This window comes from Balaenoptera musculus, chromosome 15 (genome assembly GCF_009873245.2).
Source record: "Balaenoptera musculus isolate JJ_BM4_2016_0621 chromosome 15, mBalMus1.pri.v3, whole genome shotgun sequence".
NCBI lineage: Eukaryota > Metazoa > Chordata > Mammalia > Artiodactyla > Balaenopteridae > Balaenoptera > Balaenoptera musculus.
This window is the reverse complement of record NC_045799.1, coordinates 68,303,723-68,323,559: the sequence shown is the minus strand read 5'-3', so window position 1 is coordinate 68,323,559 and position 19,837 is coordinate 68,303,723. Positions and strand designations below refer to the sequence as shown.

General features: G+C 35.7%; 1 protein-coding gene across 2 annotated transcripts in view; it reads right to left on the bottom strand.

Moving 5' to 3' along the window:
• Positions 1-384: 384 nt before the first annotated feature.
• Positions 385-19,837, bottom strand: part of RBBP6 (RB binding protein 6, ubiquitin ligase) — a 32,137-nt gene continuing 12,684 nt past the window's right edge. Inside the window, exons 4-18 of one of the 2 annotated variants that reach the window (XM_036824447.1) lie at positions 19,781-19,825; positions 17,585-17,673; positions 17,371-17,467; positions 16,876-17,015; positions 13,832-14,004; positions 12,260-12,363; positions 11,804-12,141; positions 9,753-9,849; positions 9,567-9,645; positions 9,402-9,456; positions 8,009-8,077; positions 5,654-6,016; positions 5,270-5,371; positions 2,675-4,432; positions 385-2,385 (exon numbers count right to left, since the gene is read on the bottom strand). In XM_036824447.1, coding sequence (XP_036680342.1) covers positions 804-2,385; positions 2,675-4,432; positions 5,270-5,371; positions 5,654-6,016; positions 8,009-8,077; positions 9,402-9,456; positions 9,567-9,645; positions 9,753-9,849; positions 11,804-12,141; positions 12,260-12,363; positions 13,832-14,004; positions 16,876-17,015; positions 17,371-17,467; positions 17,585-17,673; positions 19,781-19,825 — 5,091 coding nt within the window. In that variant the 3' untranslated portion in view covers positions 385-803. The remainder of the gene's footprint in view (positions 2,386-2,674; positions 4,433-5,269; positions 5,372-5,653; positions 6,017-8,008; positions 8,078-9,401; positions 9,457-9,566; positions 9,646-9,752; positions 9,850-11,803; positions 12,142-12,259; positions 12,364-13,831; positions 14,005-16,875; positions 17,016-17,370; positions 17,468-17,584; positions 17,674-19,780; positions 19,826-19,837) is intronic. The other variant, XM_036824448.1, reaches the window with a different exon arrangement.

Genomic DNA, 19,837 nt, shown 5'->3' with positions numbered 1-19,837 from the left:
TTGGGTAGGCCACAGACTGTTGTGTTATTTAGTACTTTATCAAGGAATTTAATACTCATTTATCAGGGTTTCAAGAAAAATACATAACCATAAACAAAATTCCTCATCTCTAAAATTCAAGTCCAAACTTCTAATTACTATATTTTAAGACCCTTCCAGATTTATTCAACCAGATCTCCAATTAACCATGATTTCTTATTTCTGGCCACCTATTACCAGCCCACTAATGAAGTACATTTTCCATGTTTACTTCAGAATTTTATATGTACAGTTCAGCTTATACTATTCAGCTTATACTAAAGTCTCAAAGGATATTTTAAATATGGAAATGGAAGGGGGAAGAGACATGACACACTTTCCTTCAAATAAGGCAAATATTCAACATTTGAAAAGTTTACTGAAAACTTTTATTGTAATCAAAAAGTGACATAACGGAGTTGTAATGAATTCAGCAAATCATTCTGCTGATATTTTAGAACTGATATCAGCTTTTGCCAGGCAATTAAAAAAATTCAAATGTGAAAATTTCACAGTACAGTAAACTCCACCCCAACTAATTAATGGTGGTTAAAAATAATAGGCCCTAGCAAAACCTCTCGTGTTACATGGTCACAACTCACAATTCTGTACAAAAGTTCGTGTTATAAAGCTCTGATGTAAAAATCAAATAATCAAGCAGCAATATTTTAAGTGCAGCACAGGGTCTTCCATATCATTATTTACAAGGCTTGAATCTCTTTACATTATAACAAAATTTAATACAGATGACTTAGTAATTAAGTCAATTTTTAAAATCTGCCCTTTTACACAGTGACAGATTTCACTTTTTGGTCATCCTTCTCCTTCTCCTTTTCTTTATCTTTGCTCTTCTTTGACTTCTTTTTCTTATGTTTGTGTTTTTGGCTTTTTTCCAATTCTACTTCAGTGCCTGCATGCTTCTTATGCTTCTTATGTTTTTTATGTTTCTTGTGCTTTTTCTTTTCCTTCTTTTTCTTCTTCTTCTTGCTGTCCTGACTTTCTGCAGAGCTAGCACTGCTACTGTGGCTTCGGGTTTGGCTTCCAGAAGGGCTATGACTTCTACTTGGACTGACACTAGGGCTGCTTTGACTCTGGCTCCTGGTTACACCTACCTGGCTGACTGCTGCTATGTCCAGGCTCTCTTTTGCTTTCTCCATTACTTTATCTTTCAGTTCCTTAGAAATTTTTCCTGAAGTTTCTTCCTCTTTTACAGATACATTGCTTTCACTGTCACTTTCATTATAATCTGGTTCAAAAGCAGCTTCATCAGTTTCTCTAGTTAAGTCAGAGGACAGTCGAGAGGAATGACTTAACTGGGGTTTAGGCTTGATGGTGTTCTTATCAATTTGCCCAGTAACTTGCTCTTTCTCAATCTGTGGGTCCGGTGGGTTAAGTATATAAAGTGATTTATTGCCACTTGATTCTTTATTGTTCTTTGCCTCTAACACATGTTTCTCACGATCTTTACAGGGATTTTTATCTACAGATTTTGTCTCTTCACTTGAACGTTTAGTATCATAAGTGGCTTTGTGATCATGAGGTTTTTTGTCTCTTGAGGGACTAGAGTTACTTTTTTTGGAATCTCCTGTTCCTTTTTTAGGCAAATCTCTCTCCTCCCTTGGCTTAGTTTTTTGTCCAGCTGCAGAGTCTTTACTGCGAGAAGGAGAGTCTTTTCTTCTTGTTAATTCATTCCTTTCATCTCTACGTTTGGAACTTGAATACTCTCTGTTGTCATAATCAGTTTTTTTGTCTCTGTTGGGAGTGAAGTCTTTATTTGAGGAACCTCGAATGGAATCATGCTTATCTTCTTTGCCAGAAGTTCTAGTCTCTTTGGAAGATTGAGACAGACTTTTAAAATTTCCTTGCTCATTCAGACGGTCCAGATTACTATCTTTCTCTGGCTGAGTGCTGTTCTTCCTCTTTTCTGGGTTTTCCTTTTCCAACACTGAATGATCTCGATCTTTGGTTTTCCCCTTTTCACTAGATGCGGAGTTTTTTGAACTTTTGACCTCATGCTGTGTAATTTCATGGCTCACTTCCTTGGTGAGTTTCTGAATTTTCTCTGATGACTCACTTTCTTTTTCAGTATATTTGACTGCATTTGATGGTTTAGTGCTAACATTTTTTATAACACTGGCAGGTTTTCCTACACTTGATATAGGCTGTGTGGTGGATTTAACATCTTCTTCTTCAGATTCAAAGTCATCTTTATCCCATTTGGATTGAGGAACCTGAATCATAATAATAACATCTTCAGCAGGAGCTGTGTTATCATTATTATATTCTTCCATTGTTTTAATGACAGTTCGCTTTGTATCTGTTTTTTCTTCAGATTTCCGCACAGGACTGCCTCCAGTGGAACTGGTACTAAAAAGAATTAAAATATTTTTTAATTAATGAAGAACTTACAGTTATTAAACATTGATAAGTATAAAAAGACCAACTTAAACATGATAAATGTCCTTTTAACTTTCAAAAGCCACTTATTTTGCTCTGAGATATAAAGATTTAAGTGTATGATTATATAAAAACAAATGTGGCTCACCCCCAAAATCTACTTATCTTTTAACAATTCAGAGTAACCAGCTAACCCCCCAACATCAATACATTCTTAATTAACATATTCCACTTTTTCCACCCGCCCATTATCAAATACCTGGTATAATCCACAAGTGTTGAGCTGGATCCTTCAGTTCCAGTCACTTTTCGCCTGACCTTTCCTTTGATTTTTTCTTGTTTAACTTTGCCAGATGTTGACTCCAATTTTTCAGAGGGTTCTTTTGTATTAGATATATTTTCTGTACTTCCAATTTTTTTACCAGTTTCTCTGTTAAGCTTGATTTTTTTGGCTGGAGCAGTTGATGATGAAATTTTGTCTTTTTCAGGCGTCCTATCCAGCTTTTCAATATCAAGTTCCATTTTGCGCTTTGGTGATGGTTTCACTACTTCAGTTACTTCTAATTTAGAGATTTTCATTGAAGATGACTCAAAATCTTTATCTCCACCTTTCTCTTCAGTTTTTCTTTTCCTTTTTTCTCCCTTGCTATCAAGTGGTTTACTTTTCTCATTGGGCTTCTTGGCCTTTTCTTCCTTACTAGTTAGCTTCTCTGACTTGATGTCTTTGGAGTAGTCCTTCTTCACTTTCTCCTCTTTGACTGGTTTTGTCTCCTGGTGTTCCTTCACTGACTTAGAGTGAGCTTTTCTGGGGGTACCAATGATCTTTTCATCTTTTTGAGAGGAAGATGATGATTTCACACTGTCAGTCTTTGGAGTCTCCTCTTTGGCTTTTTTAAGTGGAGGTTCAGATCGAGGAGATTTTTCACGCTCTCCATCTAGTTTTTCTTGAGGTCCTTTAGCAGGTTTTGCAACAGTTTCTTTTTTGGACACAGCAGATCCGTCATTTTTCCGTTTGGTCTTGTCACCTTTTGCTTTAGGTTTATCTTTTTCTCTCTTGTCTTTTTCAGACACTGATTTAAAAGTAATGGATTCAGCATCCATTGGTTCATCTCTAACAGGTGTAGCATCATCTCTACTTGGGAGAACAAACAATGAGTCTGTTTTATTTTCTTCACCACTTGTTGGCTCTCTTGATTTCCTAGAAGTTTCTAATAACTCTGGGTTTAGAAAGCCTTCACTTTCTTCCCCCTTTCTTCTTTTTCTGTGTTTCTTATGTTTATTTCCTTTACCATCTCCTGGAGCATTTTCACTCTCCTTCTCTTTTGACTTTGTATTATCCTTCTGATTGTGACTGTCTCTTGAGGAAAGCTTTTCTGGATAGTTGCCACCTATGTTTCGACTTCTATGACTCTGTCCACCAGAGTACTCCTCTCTGCGGCCTCTTGTGAAGGGAGAATTCCTGATATTAAGTGGTAAAAATCTCTCTGGAGAAAAGTTCTCTCTATTTGCTGATGGTCTAGGCTGTGCTCCAGCAGCATAGCCTTTATAATATTTTTCATACCACTCTCTATATTTTCTCTCCCATTCTCGATAACGTTCTTTTTCAAATGGGTCTCTGAAGTCAACACTCCTCCCGTAATAAGCTTTCATGTCATAAGGTGGTGGAACTTCTCTGTACCTGTTAAAATATTCACGTTCTGTTTCTCCTTGAGGTACATTACGTTTATTAGGAGATTGTCCCCTAAATGCTTGAGGAGATCTTGATCGTGAATGATACCGTCTATATGGGGGTGACCTTGACCTAGATCGATGATACCCGTGAGATCTAGACCGTGAACGGTAATTTCGACTCTTTCCTCTGCCTCTTCTGGGGTATGGAGGTGATCGTGAATAGGAACGAGAATGTGAGCGGCTAAACGATCGAGAATAAGAACGTGATCGTGTTGAACCAGATCTTGATTTAGAGTAAGTATATGAACTTCTTGAATAGGATGAACCACTATAGGGAGATTTGGACCTAAAAGCAAAAATAAAACAATAGTTGATAGTTGAGAAATATATACAAAATAAAATACAGACTCTCAGATTTCAGTATGTTCTCCTCACAGTTCATTATTTCTTTATATCGTTTCATCTTAGATGATTAAAGAGGCACAGTGACCTCTATTGGAATGGAATAAAGTACACAAAGATCAGAGCAATCACTTGTTATAAAACAAAAGTGAAATCTTAACAATTAGAGTGAAGTGCATTAATGTACCGTGAGTTATATGACCTAACATTAAATAAAATGCCAATTAAATGTAAACATTACTTCCTATCTGATTATTAAGTAGGAGTAACTTTTTTTGTCCTACGGTGGCCAACAGTCTGGCTTTAAAAGGAATATCTCAAGCATAAAAAATAAGTCTTTTAAACAAACTTCCTGGGAATATTTATAATTCAGTTTTTCTATCAATAAAGCAACTTGTATTCTACTGTTAGTTCATAATCACACAGGTTAATGTTCCAGCAGAAAGCTGTAGCCTTAGGTAAAAGGGTCCTCAGAAATGTAATCTTTGGCTAGTCCCCTATTTCTTTCCTTCCACAAACATTTCCCAATTATTTCACACTATAAATAACTTCAAGGGACAAGGGCAATTTAATCCCCATAACTGCTAGTTCTACACAATAGCATTTACAGTGAGATATTTCAATAAACAGATATTGGGAAATAAGCTACATTTCCATTTTTATAAACCTAGACCGAATCAGAAAAATTCCATCACTGCAATGTTATTTATATCCATAGCTAATCCCTGGATATTCAAAGTCCCATTTGTAATTCTGTTGTGAAGGCTTGCAAAACACTAACCTGGAAAATGAGCGCCTACGCTCCTTTTGAATCTTTTTGTATTCCATCAATTCCTTAGCAAAATCATTTGTAAACTCATCTAGCTTGGACTTTTTCTTTTCCCTAGTAAAATAAAGTTAAAGAGCGAAAGTTAACAAAAACCATTTAAGAAAACTAACAAGACAAATGTAATTAGATCATGAATGAAATGAATGAAATTGCCATTAGTTTTCCACTTTATAAGTAACTAGGAATCCCTGAGGAAGTTGTTTGTATGGCTTTGTTTAATTTTTAGGTGATTTTTCTTACACTAACTGGAAACACTGGAAAATGCTTCCAAAGATACCTATTTAACGTTACATCAGAAAATGAAAGTGTAGAGTAATTTCAAATTCAAACACTTACTCTTCTTTTAGTCGTCGTTGCTCTCTATAGAATTCTTCCCTGGACAAAGGTGGTGCTTGTGTTGTTGGGATGGTATTTGAATGAGCTGTCTGTACTCCTGATGATACCCAAGGTGCTGATAAATTGGCTGGAGCTGGAGGAAACCCTGGAGGGGGAACACTATACCCAGCAGGTGGTGGCTGGCCAGGAGGAAATTGAGGAGAAAACTGTGGAGGAGGAACACCTGGAGGGAGAGGAAGCGTATGGGGAGGAGGAGGATACAAGGGAGGGGGTGGGACAGGTACAAAAACTGGAGTTGCTGGTAGTGATGGGCCTTGAGTTCTCTGTGATCTTTCGCTGTGGTGTCGTCCACGGTTTATACTTCTGGAAAAATAAATTCCAAGATACTAAAGCATCTGAGACAAGTGAGCTTATCTTTTCTACTCATAATCTTTTCAATCCACAAACAATGGAAAAGAATCAACTATTCAAATAAGCACAGGGACACTGATATTGTTTATATGTAAAAGTAACATAATTTATATGTTAAAAACAACTTTTAAGGCCAGTTAGAGACTGAGATAAGTTTACAAGGCCTTCTTTATATGGAGATGCCATACTAAAAAGTTCTCTTTCCTGAAGTCCAAATTATCACTCCACAATGATCTCATTACTTCTTAAACTGTCAATTAAAGGAACTGACAGGTTAATGTCTCTGTGACCTATTTCTCCCCAAAATGCCTTCCAAGACCAAAAGTTTAAATGAAGAAAACCCACTTCCTATAATCTTTTTGAGGAAATAAGACCCTTCAAAGTAGAATAAACATGGGACTTCCCTGGTGGCATGGTGGTTAAGAATCCATCTGCCAGTGCAGGGGACACGGGTTCGATCGCTGGCCTGGGAAGACCCCACGTGCCGTGGAGCGACTAAGCCCGTGCGCCACAACTATTGAGCCTGCATACCAGAACTACTGAAGCCCGCGCGCCTAGAGCCCGTGCTCCGCAACAAGAGAAGCCACTGCAATAAGAAGCCTGCGCACCACAACGAAGAGTAGCCCCTGCTCACCTCAACTAGAGAAAGCCCGCGTGCAGCAACAAAGACCCAACACAGCCAAAAACTAACAAACAAATTTATTTAAAAACAAAGTAGAATAAATACTAGTTTTAACATTTGTAATTAACAACTGAAAATCTCACTTTTTCTCTCAAAGGGTTAGGTTAAAATTAACAGTGCTGGCCAAAGTTTCTAAATTCTGCCTCATCAAAGAAACAGTGGCTTCTTTAAAAAAGTGAGCTTATTTCTGTTAAGCTAAAAGGATCTTTAAATTATAGGTAACTGGTATACAATAGCAGCAGCTGGGATTTAGATTTCAGGCCTCTTTTCAGAGAGTCTGATTTAGTAAATATTATCTTCTTATTAAATATGTGATCTAGCAACGAAACAGTAGTTATCTTTCATAAGCTTAGCAATTCTCTTTGAAGCACTAGAAGATACCCTTTAAGTATGACCCAGATAGTAAGAACTATATGGCTTACTTCTTAGATTAACACTTCTTGTGCATCTTTTGGGCAAGGGCCCCTAACAATCTGCCTCTCCTTTTGGAAGAGAAGATGGTAGAAGATGGGGATAACTGAGTCTAGGGGAGAAATAAATGCAAGTCTTCTTCGCACTTGGGAGCTGAGCTGGTTAACATCCATCTTAAATTAAATCGACACCTTAGTTTGTCTGGGCCTTACTGACCGCCCTCTACACTCAACAGGGTAAATGTAAGCCAGTATTCTGCTGTGTGTTGACAGGGAGAAAGTAGTCCTTGGGAAGGAGTAGTAAAGATGCAGCCTTAAAAAACCAACATTTAAAACACTAAATGTAGGGACTTCCCTGGTGGCACACTGGTTAAGAATCCTCCTGCCAATGCAGGGGACATGGATTCAAGCTCTGGTCCGGGAAGATCCCACATGCTGCGGAGCAACTAAGCCCGTGTGCCACAACTACTGAGCCTGCGCTCTAGAGCCCATGTGCCACAACTACTGAGCCCGCGTGCCTAGAGCCTGTGCTCCACAACAAGAGAAGCCACAGCAATGAGAAGCCCGCGCATGGCAACGAAGAGTAGCCCCTGCTCGCCGCAGCTAGAAAAAGCCTGCATGCAGCAATGAAGACCCAACGCAGACAAAAATAAATAAATTTATATATATTAAAAAAATACTAAATGGAACCTATTCTTTTATAGGCCTCTTAAGGGCAACTTCTTAAGATTTAAGCGAGGAAAGTATAAACCAAATGAACCCACTCCCCCTACCACTACTGTGCTTTAATTTGTGTTATATTTTTCAGTGTGTCATCAGATTACTGTTTTTCAAGATTTTTAGCAAGCCTACCTGTAGCAGCTTCTCTCCCCTCTTCTAATTTGCTGTGGTGGAGAAACCAGATATCCAAGCTTGTTGGAACTGTGTGGAAAGAAGGATAAAATAGGCTTGAGTATTATACACACCTTTTCGTATGTAGACTTTAATATACCTATTTTAACTATTCTGAAAACTTTTCCTTACTCTCTGATCCTGATTCTTAAACTTGTTTCAGATAGAGATATGAGCAAGTGTTATATTTACTTAAAATTAAATATTCTGATTAACATATTATAAACAATTAAGCTTCAATATATATTTTATGTAATATTGTATTCTAATTAGCATTCTATAAGTTACTCTATGAACTTATTGTTATAGAAAAGGAAAAGAGCCCTTTTATCTGCTGGGCACTATGCAGAGGCATTTGACATGTGAGGTAAGTAGCACCATTCCAATTCTACAGATGAGGCAATGGAGGCTGAGAAGTAGAATCACACACCCATTGTCAATGTCATATAGCTAGCAAATGCAGGAGCTGGGACTCAAACCCAGGTCTGTCTCCAAATCCTGCGTTCTTTCTACTGATATATTCTGCTAGTCTCTCAACTAACATACTTTTTCTAACATACTTTCTCTATAAGAAGTTTGATTTATCTTTCAAACAAAAAGATTAAAGTTTTAGAATATAAGCCAGTTTACATAAATATATGAGCCCATTTATATGGGTTACATAAACAGAAATAATTATATAAAAACAATAAATAAATCTGATTTTTAATGCCATAGAACATCCTATAGAAGATCAAAGTTCTTAGTACTTCAGGGTAGAAAATCATACCCTAAATAATTTTTTGTTTTTTCTTCTGGGAGATGGAAGGATTTATTACTTGCAGCAAGTAAGGAGAACACCAGGGATCATTCAAAAAGCAGTGTGTCCCACACCCTACAGATTTTAATATGCAATAAAATTTCATTAACATAGCTAGTCAAAATGAGAAATTCTGTGTTTGAAAGACTTTAATCTTAGTATGTGTTTATTTACTCAAATCAAAAACATCCAAATTAAAGAGGAAAAAGTTTAATCTACTAGCATAATAACTGATTCAGTATTTAAAATATTCTTTCAAGTAATTCTTATCTGTTCATTAACTGAGATTCTGCCAAGATCACCATTTGTTAAGTCATAAAAGTAAAAAGAATTTACATGAGTTTACATCTTATTATTACAGAAAAGAATTACTCATTTTTTTAGAAAAATTCTTCATATAGTCTTGAATTTGTGACATTTTACATAAAAACTGTGTTAACATGGCATACAAAAGAGTTTACAATAAAAGACACTCAACACACACTGCTTAGACTGTAATTTCCATTATCTGGTTTGAAAGCAATCATCTGAAGATTATTTGAGACATATACTTACTGTTCCCAACCTGGTCGACCACCACCTGGACGAGCAGTGTTTATTCTTACTGGACCTTGGAAACAAAAATAAACAAAAACAATAAGTAAATATAAAATTACAGGTTAAATAAAGTTAAAATTATTTTTTAAGGAAAAAAGTTCAAACCAAAATGATTTTACTCACCAGTTGTGGGGATCAATTGTCCATGCAATAATGACTGTCCAAGCAAAGATGGGGTTCCAAGTACAGGCACCTGGTAACCCTTTAGGAAAAAAACACAAAAAGGTACAGTTTAAAAAACGAAACAAAAAACTCTACTGTAATAATAATAAAAAAAAATCTCCAAATTTAAAAGCCAGTGAAACTTACCTTCTCTTCCATAAGTGCAGTAATTGCAATTGAAGAGGCTCCCTTTGAATGTTCAGATGCAAGCGCTGCAGCTGGCAGTATTTTATTATCAGAATCCCTAGATAATAATATAATTTACAATACATTAACAAGTCACCAGAAATGGAGGATTAAAGCTACAAACTTCCAGTTATATAAGATAAATAAGTACTTGGGACGTAATGTACAACATGATGACTATAGCTAACACAGCTGTATGGTATATAGGAAAGCTGTTGAGAGCACAGATCCTGAGTTCTCATCACAAGGGAAAAAAATTTTTTTTCCTTTTTATTGTATTTACATGAGAAGATGGATGTTAGCTGAACCTACTGTGGTAATTATTTCACAATATATGTAAGTCAAATCACTGTACTGTATGCCTTAAACTTATAGTGATGTATGTCAATTATTTCTCAATAAAACTGGAAAAAAAAAGGCAATATTTTCCATATTTTTGAAGAATAAATTCCATGTTACAAAGATTTGAGTCATATTTAAGAGGCCTCTATATATAATACTCACAAAGTGTGAAAAATAATAGACCTGAAGGAAATGTCTGCATTACACAAATATTCTTATTTCGGGAATACATAATCTGTGATAACAGGATTATAAAGTTTACTTTTACATGTAATGAGTAAAAATTATCAAAGGAAAAAAAAAGAGTAAAAATCACATCTTGTTACTAACTGTTTATCCATCACACTTGCATTAAGATGAGTTACATCAAAGATGATGAAAACTTCTGGGGAAAGTAAGAGAGAACTGGACTTTTGAAGAGTTCTTCATATGTAAGTGAAATGTAAAATGAAGGAGCCTCATTAAGAAGTACAATCTATGATAGATATGATAGAAACTGGTTCAGTTTTAAGACTAGTAAACCTAAAAAAAAAAACTTGAGAGACAAAATAAATAAATAAAGGATTAAGAGTAAATTCTACTTCCACCTCTACCACTAAATCAAAAGGGTAACCTTAGATAAGTCAATGAACTCTCTGGGCCTTATTCCCACTATTAATCAAATAAAAGGCTGAACTAGGTAAGTGGGATTTTAAAAAAAATTTTATTTTATTCAAGTATAGTTGATTTATAATGTTCTGTTAATTTCTGCTGTACAGCAAAATCATTCAGTTATACATGTATATATACATTCTTTTTCACATTCATTTCCACTATGGTTTATTACACGATATTGAATATATAGTCCCCTGTGCTATACAGCAGGACCTTGTTTATCCATCCTATATATAACACTTTACAGGGATTTCTTAAATATACTTGTAAAGGTCCTACTCCTAAAGATTTTGTTTCTGGGAACAAACCCCTGGCATCTATTTTTTAAAAGCTGGTTGATTTTTTAAGACTTTATGAACCATTGGATTATAAAGGTCCCTTTCATTTCAGGAGTGGTAGGATTTAAGTGAGTTTTCACTACTCTCCTACATAATTATGCTCCAAAACAATTATTTCTGACCTCTCTACTTCTACCAGTATTTCATCCCCTCTTTCTCTATTTATCCAAATTGTTCTTAGTTCTGCTCAAATCTACTGTTTTCTAATACCACCATAAGAGGTGACCATAAGTGACCTCTCCGTCTTGTGAACTGCAGAGCTGTTATGGGATATTATTCAACATTTAATATGAGTTGCTGGCAATGTGTATAGTTTTTGACCTTGGGATGCTTAATAATTTGCAAATGAATCTCCTTCATTTGTCTGTTCCTCCAGTAAAACTTAGCCATTTCTTTCTTTTTTTTTTTTAATTTGGCTGCATCGTGTGGCTTGTGGGATCTTAGCTCCCCGACCAGGGATCGAACCTGGGTCCCAGCTGTGCAAGCACCAAGTCCTAACCACAGCCAGGGAATTCCCAAAGACTAGGTCATTTCTTACAAGTCATCCACCTTACTGAGCACAGTGGGATGCAACAGACTGAAGGTCACTAAAACAACTGTTAAAGCAATATACAATAAAAAAAACTACATCACTGATCTCACTTGTTTCCTAACAGTGAGAAATATACATAGACTTACCGAAAAGGCCCATCTGATTTTTCTGAGTGGACTGATATGGAGACTGTTGCAGTTATATCAGGTACAGGGGATGGGGTAGAAGATGGATTTCCAGGCACAGGAGGGGCCAAGGAAGACTGATTAGAGGTTAATGAAGATATAGATGGAGCCGGGTGAGCTGATGAAGATGTCACTGGAATCATCAGAGGATCTTGTTGTCTTGATATTGGAGATCTCATCAGAGGTTGTAGGTTCCGCTGAATGAGTGGTCTTGGAGGTGGTATTGGGGGTGGGGGTGGAGGTAACTGTTTTCTTAGTCTTTTTGTATAACCAGTTTCATTTTTGAAGTTATTAACAGCCTACAGACACCAAACATAAAAATGCAGAAAAATGTAATGCAGTATTTACTCAAGTACAGTTAAATCAATTAAAAGATTTAAAAAAATTTTTCATAACAAGGGATACAAATATAGCTACCTGTCGTAAGAACTTATTGGCAATTAAAGCATCAGGAGAGACATCATTCTGATGACATGTTGGACATGTATGTTCATCTGATTCCAAGAGAGCAGTCCTTATACCTATGTATAAGATTTTAAATATTAACAGAAGCATAGTCAGGAACCCAGTTTTTAGTGAATGAATTAAAAAGACAGTTTACATGTGTTCAGTTACATTACTGTTTTCCAAGCACGCATCACTAACCATTTCTATTCTTAGATTAAGAAATTTAAAAGTAAAATTTCTCGCCTGATAGTACTCCCCTGCTCTAACCTCTCTCTACCTTAAAAACAGAAGTAATGGATATAAGCTAAACAAACATTTAAACTGAGAGAAAAGATGCTCTTTCCCAAATACCATTCTCTTTGTTTAGCTAGTAATCGGAATATTACACGGAAAAAAAAAAAAAAAAGAAATAAAGAGATACTCTAGAAAGAGACAAAAACATTATATGGCTAATATAGGGCTTTTAAAAAAGCATCCCTTGGGAATTCCCTGGTGGTCCAGTGGTTAGGACTCCGCACTTTCACTGCCGAGGGCCCGGGTTCAATCCCTGGTAGGGGAACTAAGATCCCACAAGGTGTGTGGTGCTAAGAAAAAAAGCATCACTAGAAAAGGGCATTATAAATAACAGAAGCATTATTCAGTCAAGGAAATCAGAGACATCTATAGCACAGCAGGTAAGAACCAATACTAAATTATAGATGCACTGACTATGCTTCAGTGTTGCAAAAAATCCAATCATAAGCGGTCTGTTAAATTCAAGACACACTCTGAAACAAGTCTTAAGTGACCTCTTCTTGACTTTGGTCTTCACTGAAGAGGCCCCATAAGAAAGATTTGTATTCCAAAACTACCTTTTTTTTGTGGCCGTGCGACCAGGGATCAAACCTGTGTCCCCTGCAGTAGAAGTGTGGAGTCTTAACCACTGGACTGCCAGGGAAGTCCCCCCAAACTATCTTTAGAAATGATAAAGACCAGAGCAGGACTGAGCAATGAAATTTTCAGATGACATCATTTTCACCTGGGTAAGAAGGGACAAACTTAAGATAAGTAGCAGAAAAAAATCAAGTGCTAATAGAATATAAATGACTCGAGACAAAAGTCACAAGTAACCCCTTGGCAAATGTTGGGTAGTATCTTTACAGAGTAGTTCTCAATCACACTTAAGAATTTTAGAATAAGCTATTTTTCACATTCCTAGAGAGGGACTTAGATATCATTTAAAAGTACTTCTGGAATATCTAAAGCCCAAAAGGCTTTTAAATTTCTGTATACCATTTAAAACAGAGGAAATAAAAATCCTACATTTTATAAAACCTCAGTAAAGTCACCCTGATGAAGGTAAAGAAGGTGGTCAATTCTAATATTTAAAAGGACAAGGAAGTTGTTTTTTTTTAAAAAAGTAGCAACAAAAAGTTATTAAATGCTCATTAATTTATCAATAATTCATATTTTATTATTAAAATATACAATATTGCTAACAGCCTTTCCAAGGAAATACACATACTCTAAATTATGTATTGTCAAAGATTCAACATTTCTTACATTCATCACAATAACTGTTTCCACAGCACGGAATGACAACAGCATCAGTCATAATATCTTTGCAGATGAGACACAACAATTCATCTGGGATAGGATCATCTTCTTCTGAAGATGATGATGGTTCCTCTGGTAAAAAAGGTGGTTTTTCTTTTTTCCCAATTGCATATGCTTCTCTGTAAAAGAAAGTTTTAGTGTTTTAACATTGTTAAGGCAAAGTATTTCCAAAAAAATTTATATATTCTACTATACCACAGTGGGTACTTATAATTCAGTACAATGTCAAATCAGTTTACACAAGTGTGTACCTCCCAAAGTAAGGGAGCAGTTACGAACATCCTCCCCTAATCAAAAAGATATAAAACAAAATCCTAAACAAGTATAACAAAAAAGAAAAAAAATGCTATCAAAGTGGCTAGAAGGATCTTCGAATCTGTAACTCTAAGAACTGAGAGCCAGAGAAGTAAAGCGACACACTCAGTGCCACAAAGTTATATTTATATGGGTGGCAGAGACGGGATTTGAGCTTAAGCTATGACAACACCCTAATCATTATTTTCTCTACTACCATGTTTCTTGGGGGAAAAAAATTGTTTCTTCTTCCTCCATAGTCTAACAGTCCCCAAAACCTGTGAAGGTACTAATGTGAATACCACAATATGGGAAACTAAAATTGGTACTGACACTAATCACACCAGTAATTAATAGCCAGAATTAGACTTCAAAACAGTGGTCTACTTATACTTAACATTTTAAGAGAGATTAATCTATTTATAGTCAATTAAGAAATATTCATGACTTAAATATTTAGAATATGTGTAAAAAACTTAAAGGAACACCTCAGATATTTGGAGGTCCATTTTTCGTAGAAATGTACATTGCAGAAATGTTGGGTATTAAATATATCAAAAATAAAAAACCAAAATATTCTATTCTCAGACTTATCACCACTGCTTCCAACACCCTCATCTTCTCTGTAATCATGCACATTTGTAAAACACAGGAATTCCTAGAGAAATCCTTTCTGTTTCATTCTGGAACAGGGTGTGTTCATCTCAATGCTGAAAATGAAAGAATCTCATCTGGACAGAGCAGGGTACCTTAGGTGTGTTATTTGTGTTGCAGTTGCTCCACAGACATCACCACGATTCCAGAAATATGTATCAATTTGCTTATGCCCCATTGTTCCCAATTTGTGAAAGAGGAGTCTCCCACTGCCCAAAAGAGAGAAAAGAAAAGAAAAAAAAAAAAAAAGAGGAGAAGAGAGGATAGAAAAAGAAACAGAAGAAGAGTCTAAGTTGCTTATCAGTGGTGTTAGTGGAGAGGGTGAAAGTTTCACTTAAAATATTTGGGTTCCCATTTTCCCCAGTATTTGCTCTGTGTTTGGCACAAATGGGCTTTTGTATTTCAGTATTCAAAAGCAATGAAGTTAATTATTAGTAGGGGTTCACAGGTGATGTTAATTTTTCCAACACAAATTTCTATTTAAATACTTTTATATCTACATATTATATTAATATGTAGCCGTCTGCTCTTTTTTTTTTTTAAACATCTTTATTGAAGTATAATTCACAATCTACTTTATTGTGTTCATATTATTAAGCACATTGCTGTGCTTAATAATGTGTGCATTAATGTGTTCTGCTTTATAACAAAGTGAATCAGCTACAGATATACACACGTTCCCATATCTTAGCCGTCTGCTCTTAAACTGTGTCTGTAAAAGTCATCAATTTCAACCTAAAGCTGTTTGGAAGCATGTATGAAATGTCTGAATTAGAAACAGCGTAACAACAAACTGCTCTAAGATGAACCACAAAAACACAGGATGGTAGACTGATAAAAAATAGATGGGAGTGAAGTTGAGAAAGTGAGCAGGGTTGGGAGTTTAGGAAAACATTAATTCTTATCTGTGAACTAAAACAATGTATTTACTCAAAAACAATGTATTTACCGACTCAAAAACACAATCTTTTTTCAGTATCATTCTGTAAGCATAGCCATTTTCATCGTCCTTACCTGCTCACCACATCTGACAATATAGCATGAAGCTGAGGAAAACTGTTCTTAATATACATTTTGTCACTAAGACCATGGACATCTATTCTCTAAATTGATGTTTCTCAAGGTATGCCCTAAGGATCCCCTAAACTCATAATCTCCTCGAGGACTTGTTAAAAAAGGCAGACTCAGAGTCTCATCATATAACCCCTGGGGGCGGGGCAGGGCACCCAGGTTGTTTAACACAGTTTTGTAAGAGATTCTTATGCACGATTAAGTTAGCCAACCATATTCCAAAGAACACTTAATATTGTTTTATATTGTGAGAGTTTACAACTGTTGACGGTAATCAAAAAGGTAATTAAATGTATGAATAAAAGCAGATAAAATGGGAAGTTATCTAGTTGAACTATGCCTCTAGGTTTACTGTCTATTCATTTCATTAAAAATTGGCTCATAAAATAAAATCTGAAAACACATTAAAAATAAGCATTAAGGTATAGCTTATAGAGCTATAGCTGATCTGAACTAATGGTTTATAAAATAAACCACACTTCAGAATCTTAAGACTCACACAGTATATCCAAACTTATTCAAGATACCTCAGCATTTCCTTTAATCTTGGCACTTAAATTTGCCTTGATATCTTGCAGAACTTTTATTCTTAAGCCTCCTGTTTCTCAGAAAGTTTAAGATACTTGTCTTGTTCTTTTAAAGGATGCAAACAGCATATGAGACTATGTGGGAGTATGTATGTGAATGAGGAAGAAAGCAGGGAATGACAGAAAAAGAAAAATTAGAAGACCACAAGGGAAGTGGCACTCACTGGCAGCAAAAAACCCCAAATCCATTTTAAATTTGCTTTAAATGGAGCAGACTGCAGCCTCTCATTCTTAACACAGAAATGCAACATGTTGAGACTAAGTCTTGGTATACAACGTTCATAAGGAATCCAAGTAGCCAACTTACAAGCCCAAGATTAAATAAAACACTATCACCTGGACTGACTGTAGTCTCCATAGATCATACCTAATTTGAATACTTACGCATCTATAGTTGGTATTGCATATTTTCCAGTGTTGGTAAGCATTGCACCTTTCATGTTAGGATCTTTCACCTCCATCATAAAGCTTCTGGGAATTCCAGTGCTCTTTTTAATCCTAGGACCAGATTCAAAGTTCTTATCCTATATGTATGGGAAAGGAGAGAGGAGGAAGAGAAAAAGCAGTTACCTTTATTTAATATTAGCTAACACGCAGTGCTAACATCATATATGATCTCATTTAACCCTCACAACAGCCATGTGAGGTAAGTACTATTATCACCTCCATTTCACAGAGAAGAAATAACAGGCTTGGAGAAATCACGTAACTTGCTCATTCAGTGGCAGTGTCAAGATTTGAAGCCTGGCAGTTTGGCTCTAAAAGCTAAGCTCATTTGCCATTGTAATAGAGAAGGCAGTATTTACCAAGAAAAATAATATGGCTAAGAAAAATTTTTAAGAAAGATAAGGTGTATCACAGCTTCTACTTTGAACTTACCCCATTTGTTGGGCAATTCTTAATATAATGGCCAGGTTTACCGCAACGGAAACAAGTATAAGATGGAGGTGGTGGACCTAGAGGTTTCTTCATGTAACTGAAAGGGGAAAAAAAAATTACATGTACACAAAGACTTGAAAAAAATGCTTTTGATATGGGGGGAGGAGACCCCACCCCAAAGTACCTTATTAGTATAAAGTATTTATGAACTTACTTGACTGGGTCGTATTCATGGCCAGATTGCGACATCATTGCTTTAATTTTATCTTCTTCAGAAGCATTGGCTTCAGCCAGATTGGCAGTCTGTTTAACAGGTAATTATTTGACACACACATTAGAAACACATTTAAGACCACACAGCCAAAGACAACACCACTCATCCTGTAAAGAGCAGTATCTAATCTTGCATAAAAACAGTTATTTACAAATATAACCTAGAAGAGGCACTGGGAGTTCGTTAGGTCATTACATGATGTTTGGGTGTCTACGGTGCTGAGGAAAGTCTTTCTGGGGGCACTCAAACCTTAGACCCTGTTTGTACCTTACATTTAAGATTTGCATACTACTCTTCTAAGAGTTAAAAACTGAGATTAAGCTAGGAGAGAAACACTTGATGTTTCTAAGTCTTAAAAATAGTTCAAGTGTCACAGCATTAAGCATCAAATGTCAAGCATATAACTTGGAGGTAGGGTTGGGGGTAGAACAATTGAACATATTATGCAGCAGATACTAGAAGTCAGAAGGCTCTTTAGGTAGTGGTGTCAAATTTCAAACTAAGTGCAAAGCACATGCACTGAGCATTCAAATTTTAAATCCAACTCTCCAAAGATTTATGAACTTTATCTTTAAGGTATTACATACAATAGTCTAGATATAAGCAGGGTCTAAGGGAGTGAGTCCTAATAACTTGAATCTTCAAGCATCTAGCACTCACATCAGCCATTCATTAGGTTTTAGCTTTACATTCATCCACAAAACAAGCAACCAGTTTTAACACTTTATTGTAATTTTATATACAAAGAATGCTTAACATTAACAGAGCTTAGAACAACAGCAACATTTACAGAAAACTGGATTACAGATGTTGAACAACTAATTTGTTTGAACCCAAACAGTAACTTACAAATAGTTTAAAAAAAAAAAAAAAAAAAAAAATCCCCCAAACCTCCAAAACTCCGCAACTGCTTCCCACAAAGAAACAATGGTAGGAATAAACCAAAACTCAAATATGGTCCTTACAGTACACATGAATTAAAACAGTGAACTATAAGTTGCTAAAGATGTTAACTCTATGCTAAACCACTTTGCATTAAAAAAATTATAGAGATTGGTTTTAGCCCACTTCATGTTCTAGAATCATCAACTTTAATGTTTACTTTTCCCACAACAGGAGCTTAAAAAGCTGTATTTGTTACTAGGACATTTTGGGGGATACATTCTAGGGGATAAGGACAAAACCTGTAACAAAGCCAAAGACAAGATAGGGACAGCACTAATGGAAAACTCATCTAACTCATTAACCTTGGTTGCTAAATTTGGTTTTACATTTCTGATAGCAGGGAAAAAATGATTTTCGGAAAACTGGAGAACTTCCTTCTTGGCCCTCAAAAATCTGCCTGATCTGTAATATTTGCCTTTTTTCCCCTAAAGGCACAATTTGCAAACTAAGTCTATTGTTTTAAAAATTAATCCATCACTAGTGCTTTCCCAAACAAAAGGTACACATTGTTGAGCAGAAAATTGCAAGCAATCTTATCGCAAAACATGGCATATACAATGATTTCAGGAGGTAACAATTTTCCCCTCTGCCAAACATACACATTGGTATATTCCTGCAAACAACTTTATACATTTACACAATTCATGTAGTCTGTGTTCAAACAAATTAGGTTGTTTAAATAAAACTTTTTCTAATGCAGACAGACTACAAGTCTATAGCATAAAGAAACAATTGTATCACATTTAAAATGTTGACCTTCAAGGGATCAATTCAAATATTCAAGAAATAACCACGCAATCGTCCATGTAAAGGAAAGCTTCTATTTTGGCTGCGTAAAGTCCACATAATTTACAGCCAAAACCAGGGAATTCCTCCAGAAATTTGTTAGTTTCCAATGTATAATTAAACAAAATGTATGAGGGAAAAAAGCGAGTAAGTGTAGCTTCATATGTTTCTTCTGTCTTGAAGATGAACAATACTCCAACATTATGGTGAAGCTGATTTCAAAATACTCCCCCTATCTTCTCAAAACAGCAACTACTCTTTACAGGATAGTAATAGTATGTACAATGTGTCTGCAAAATATCTCCTCCCCCAACCCCTCTTAAAACATTGTTCCACATTAAACAAAAAAAAAAAAATACGATGTTAGAAAAAGATTTATATTTTCAAGAATATATATATATATACCTTCGTAAGCTGGGCCAGAGAAATAGACGCAGAAGAGTCATCAATCTGTTCACAAAA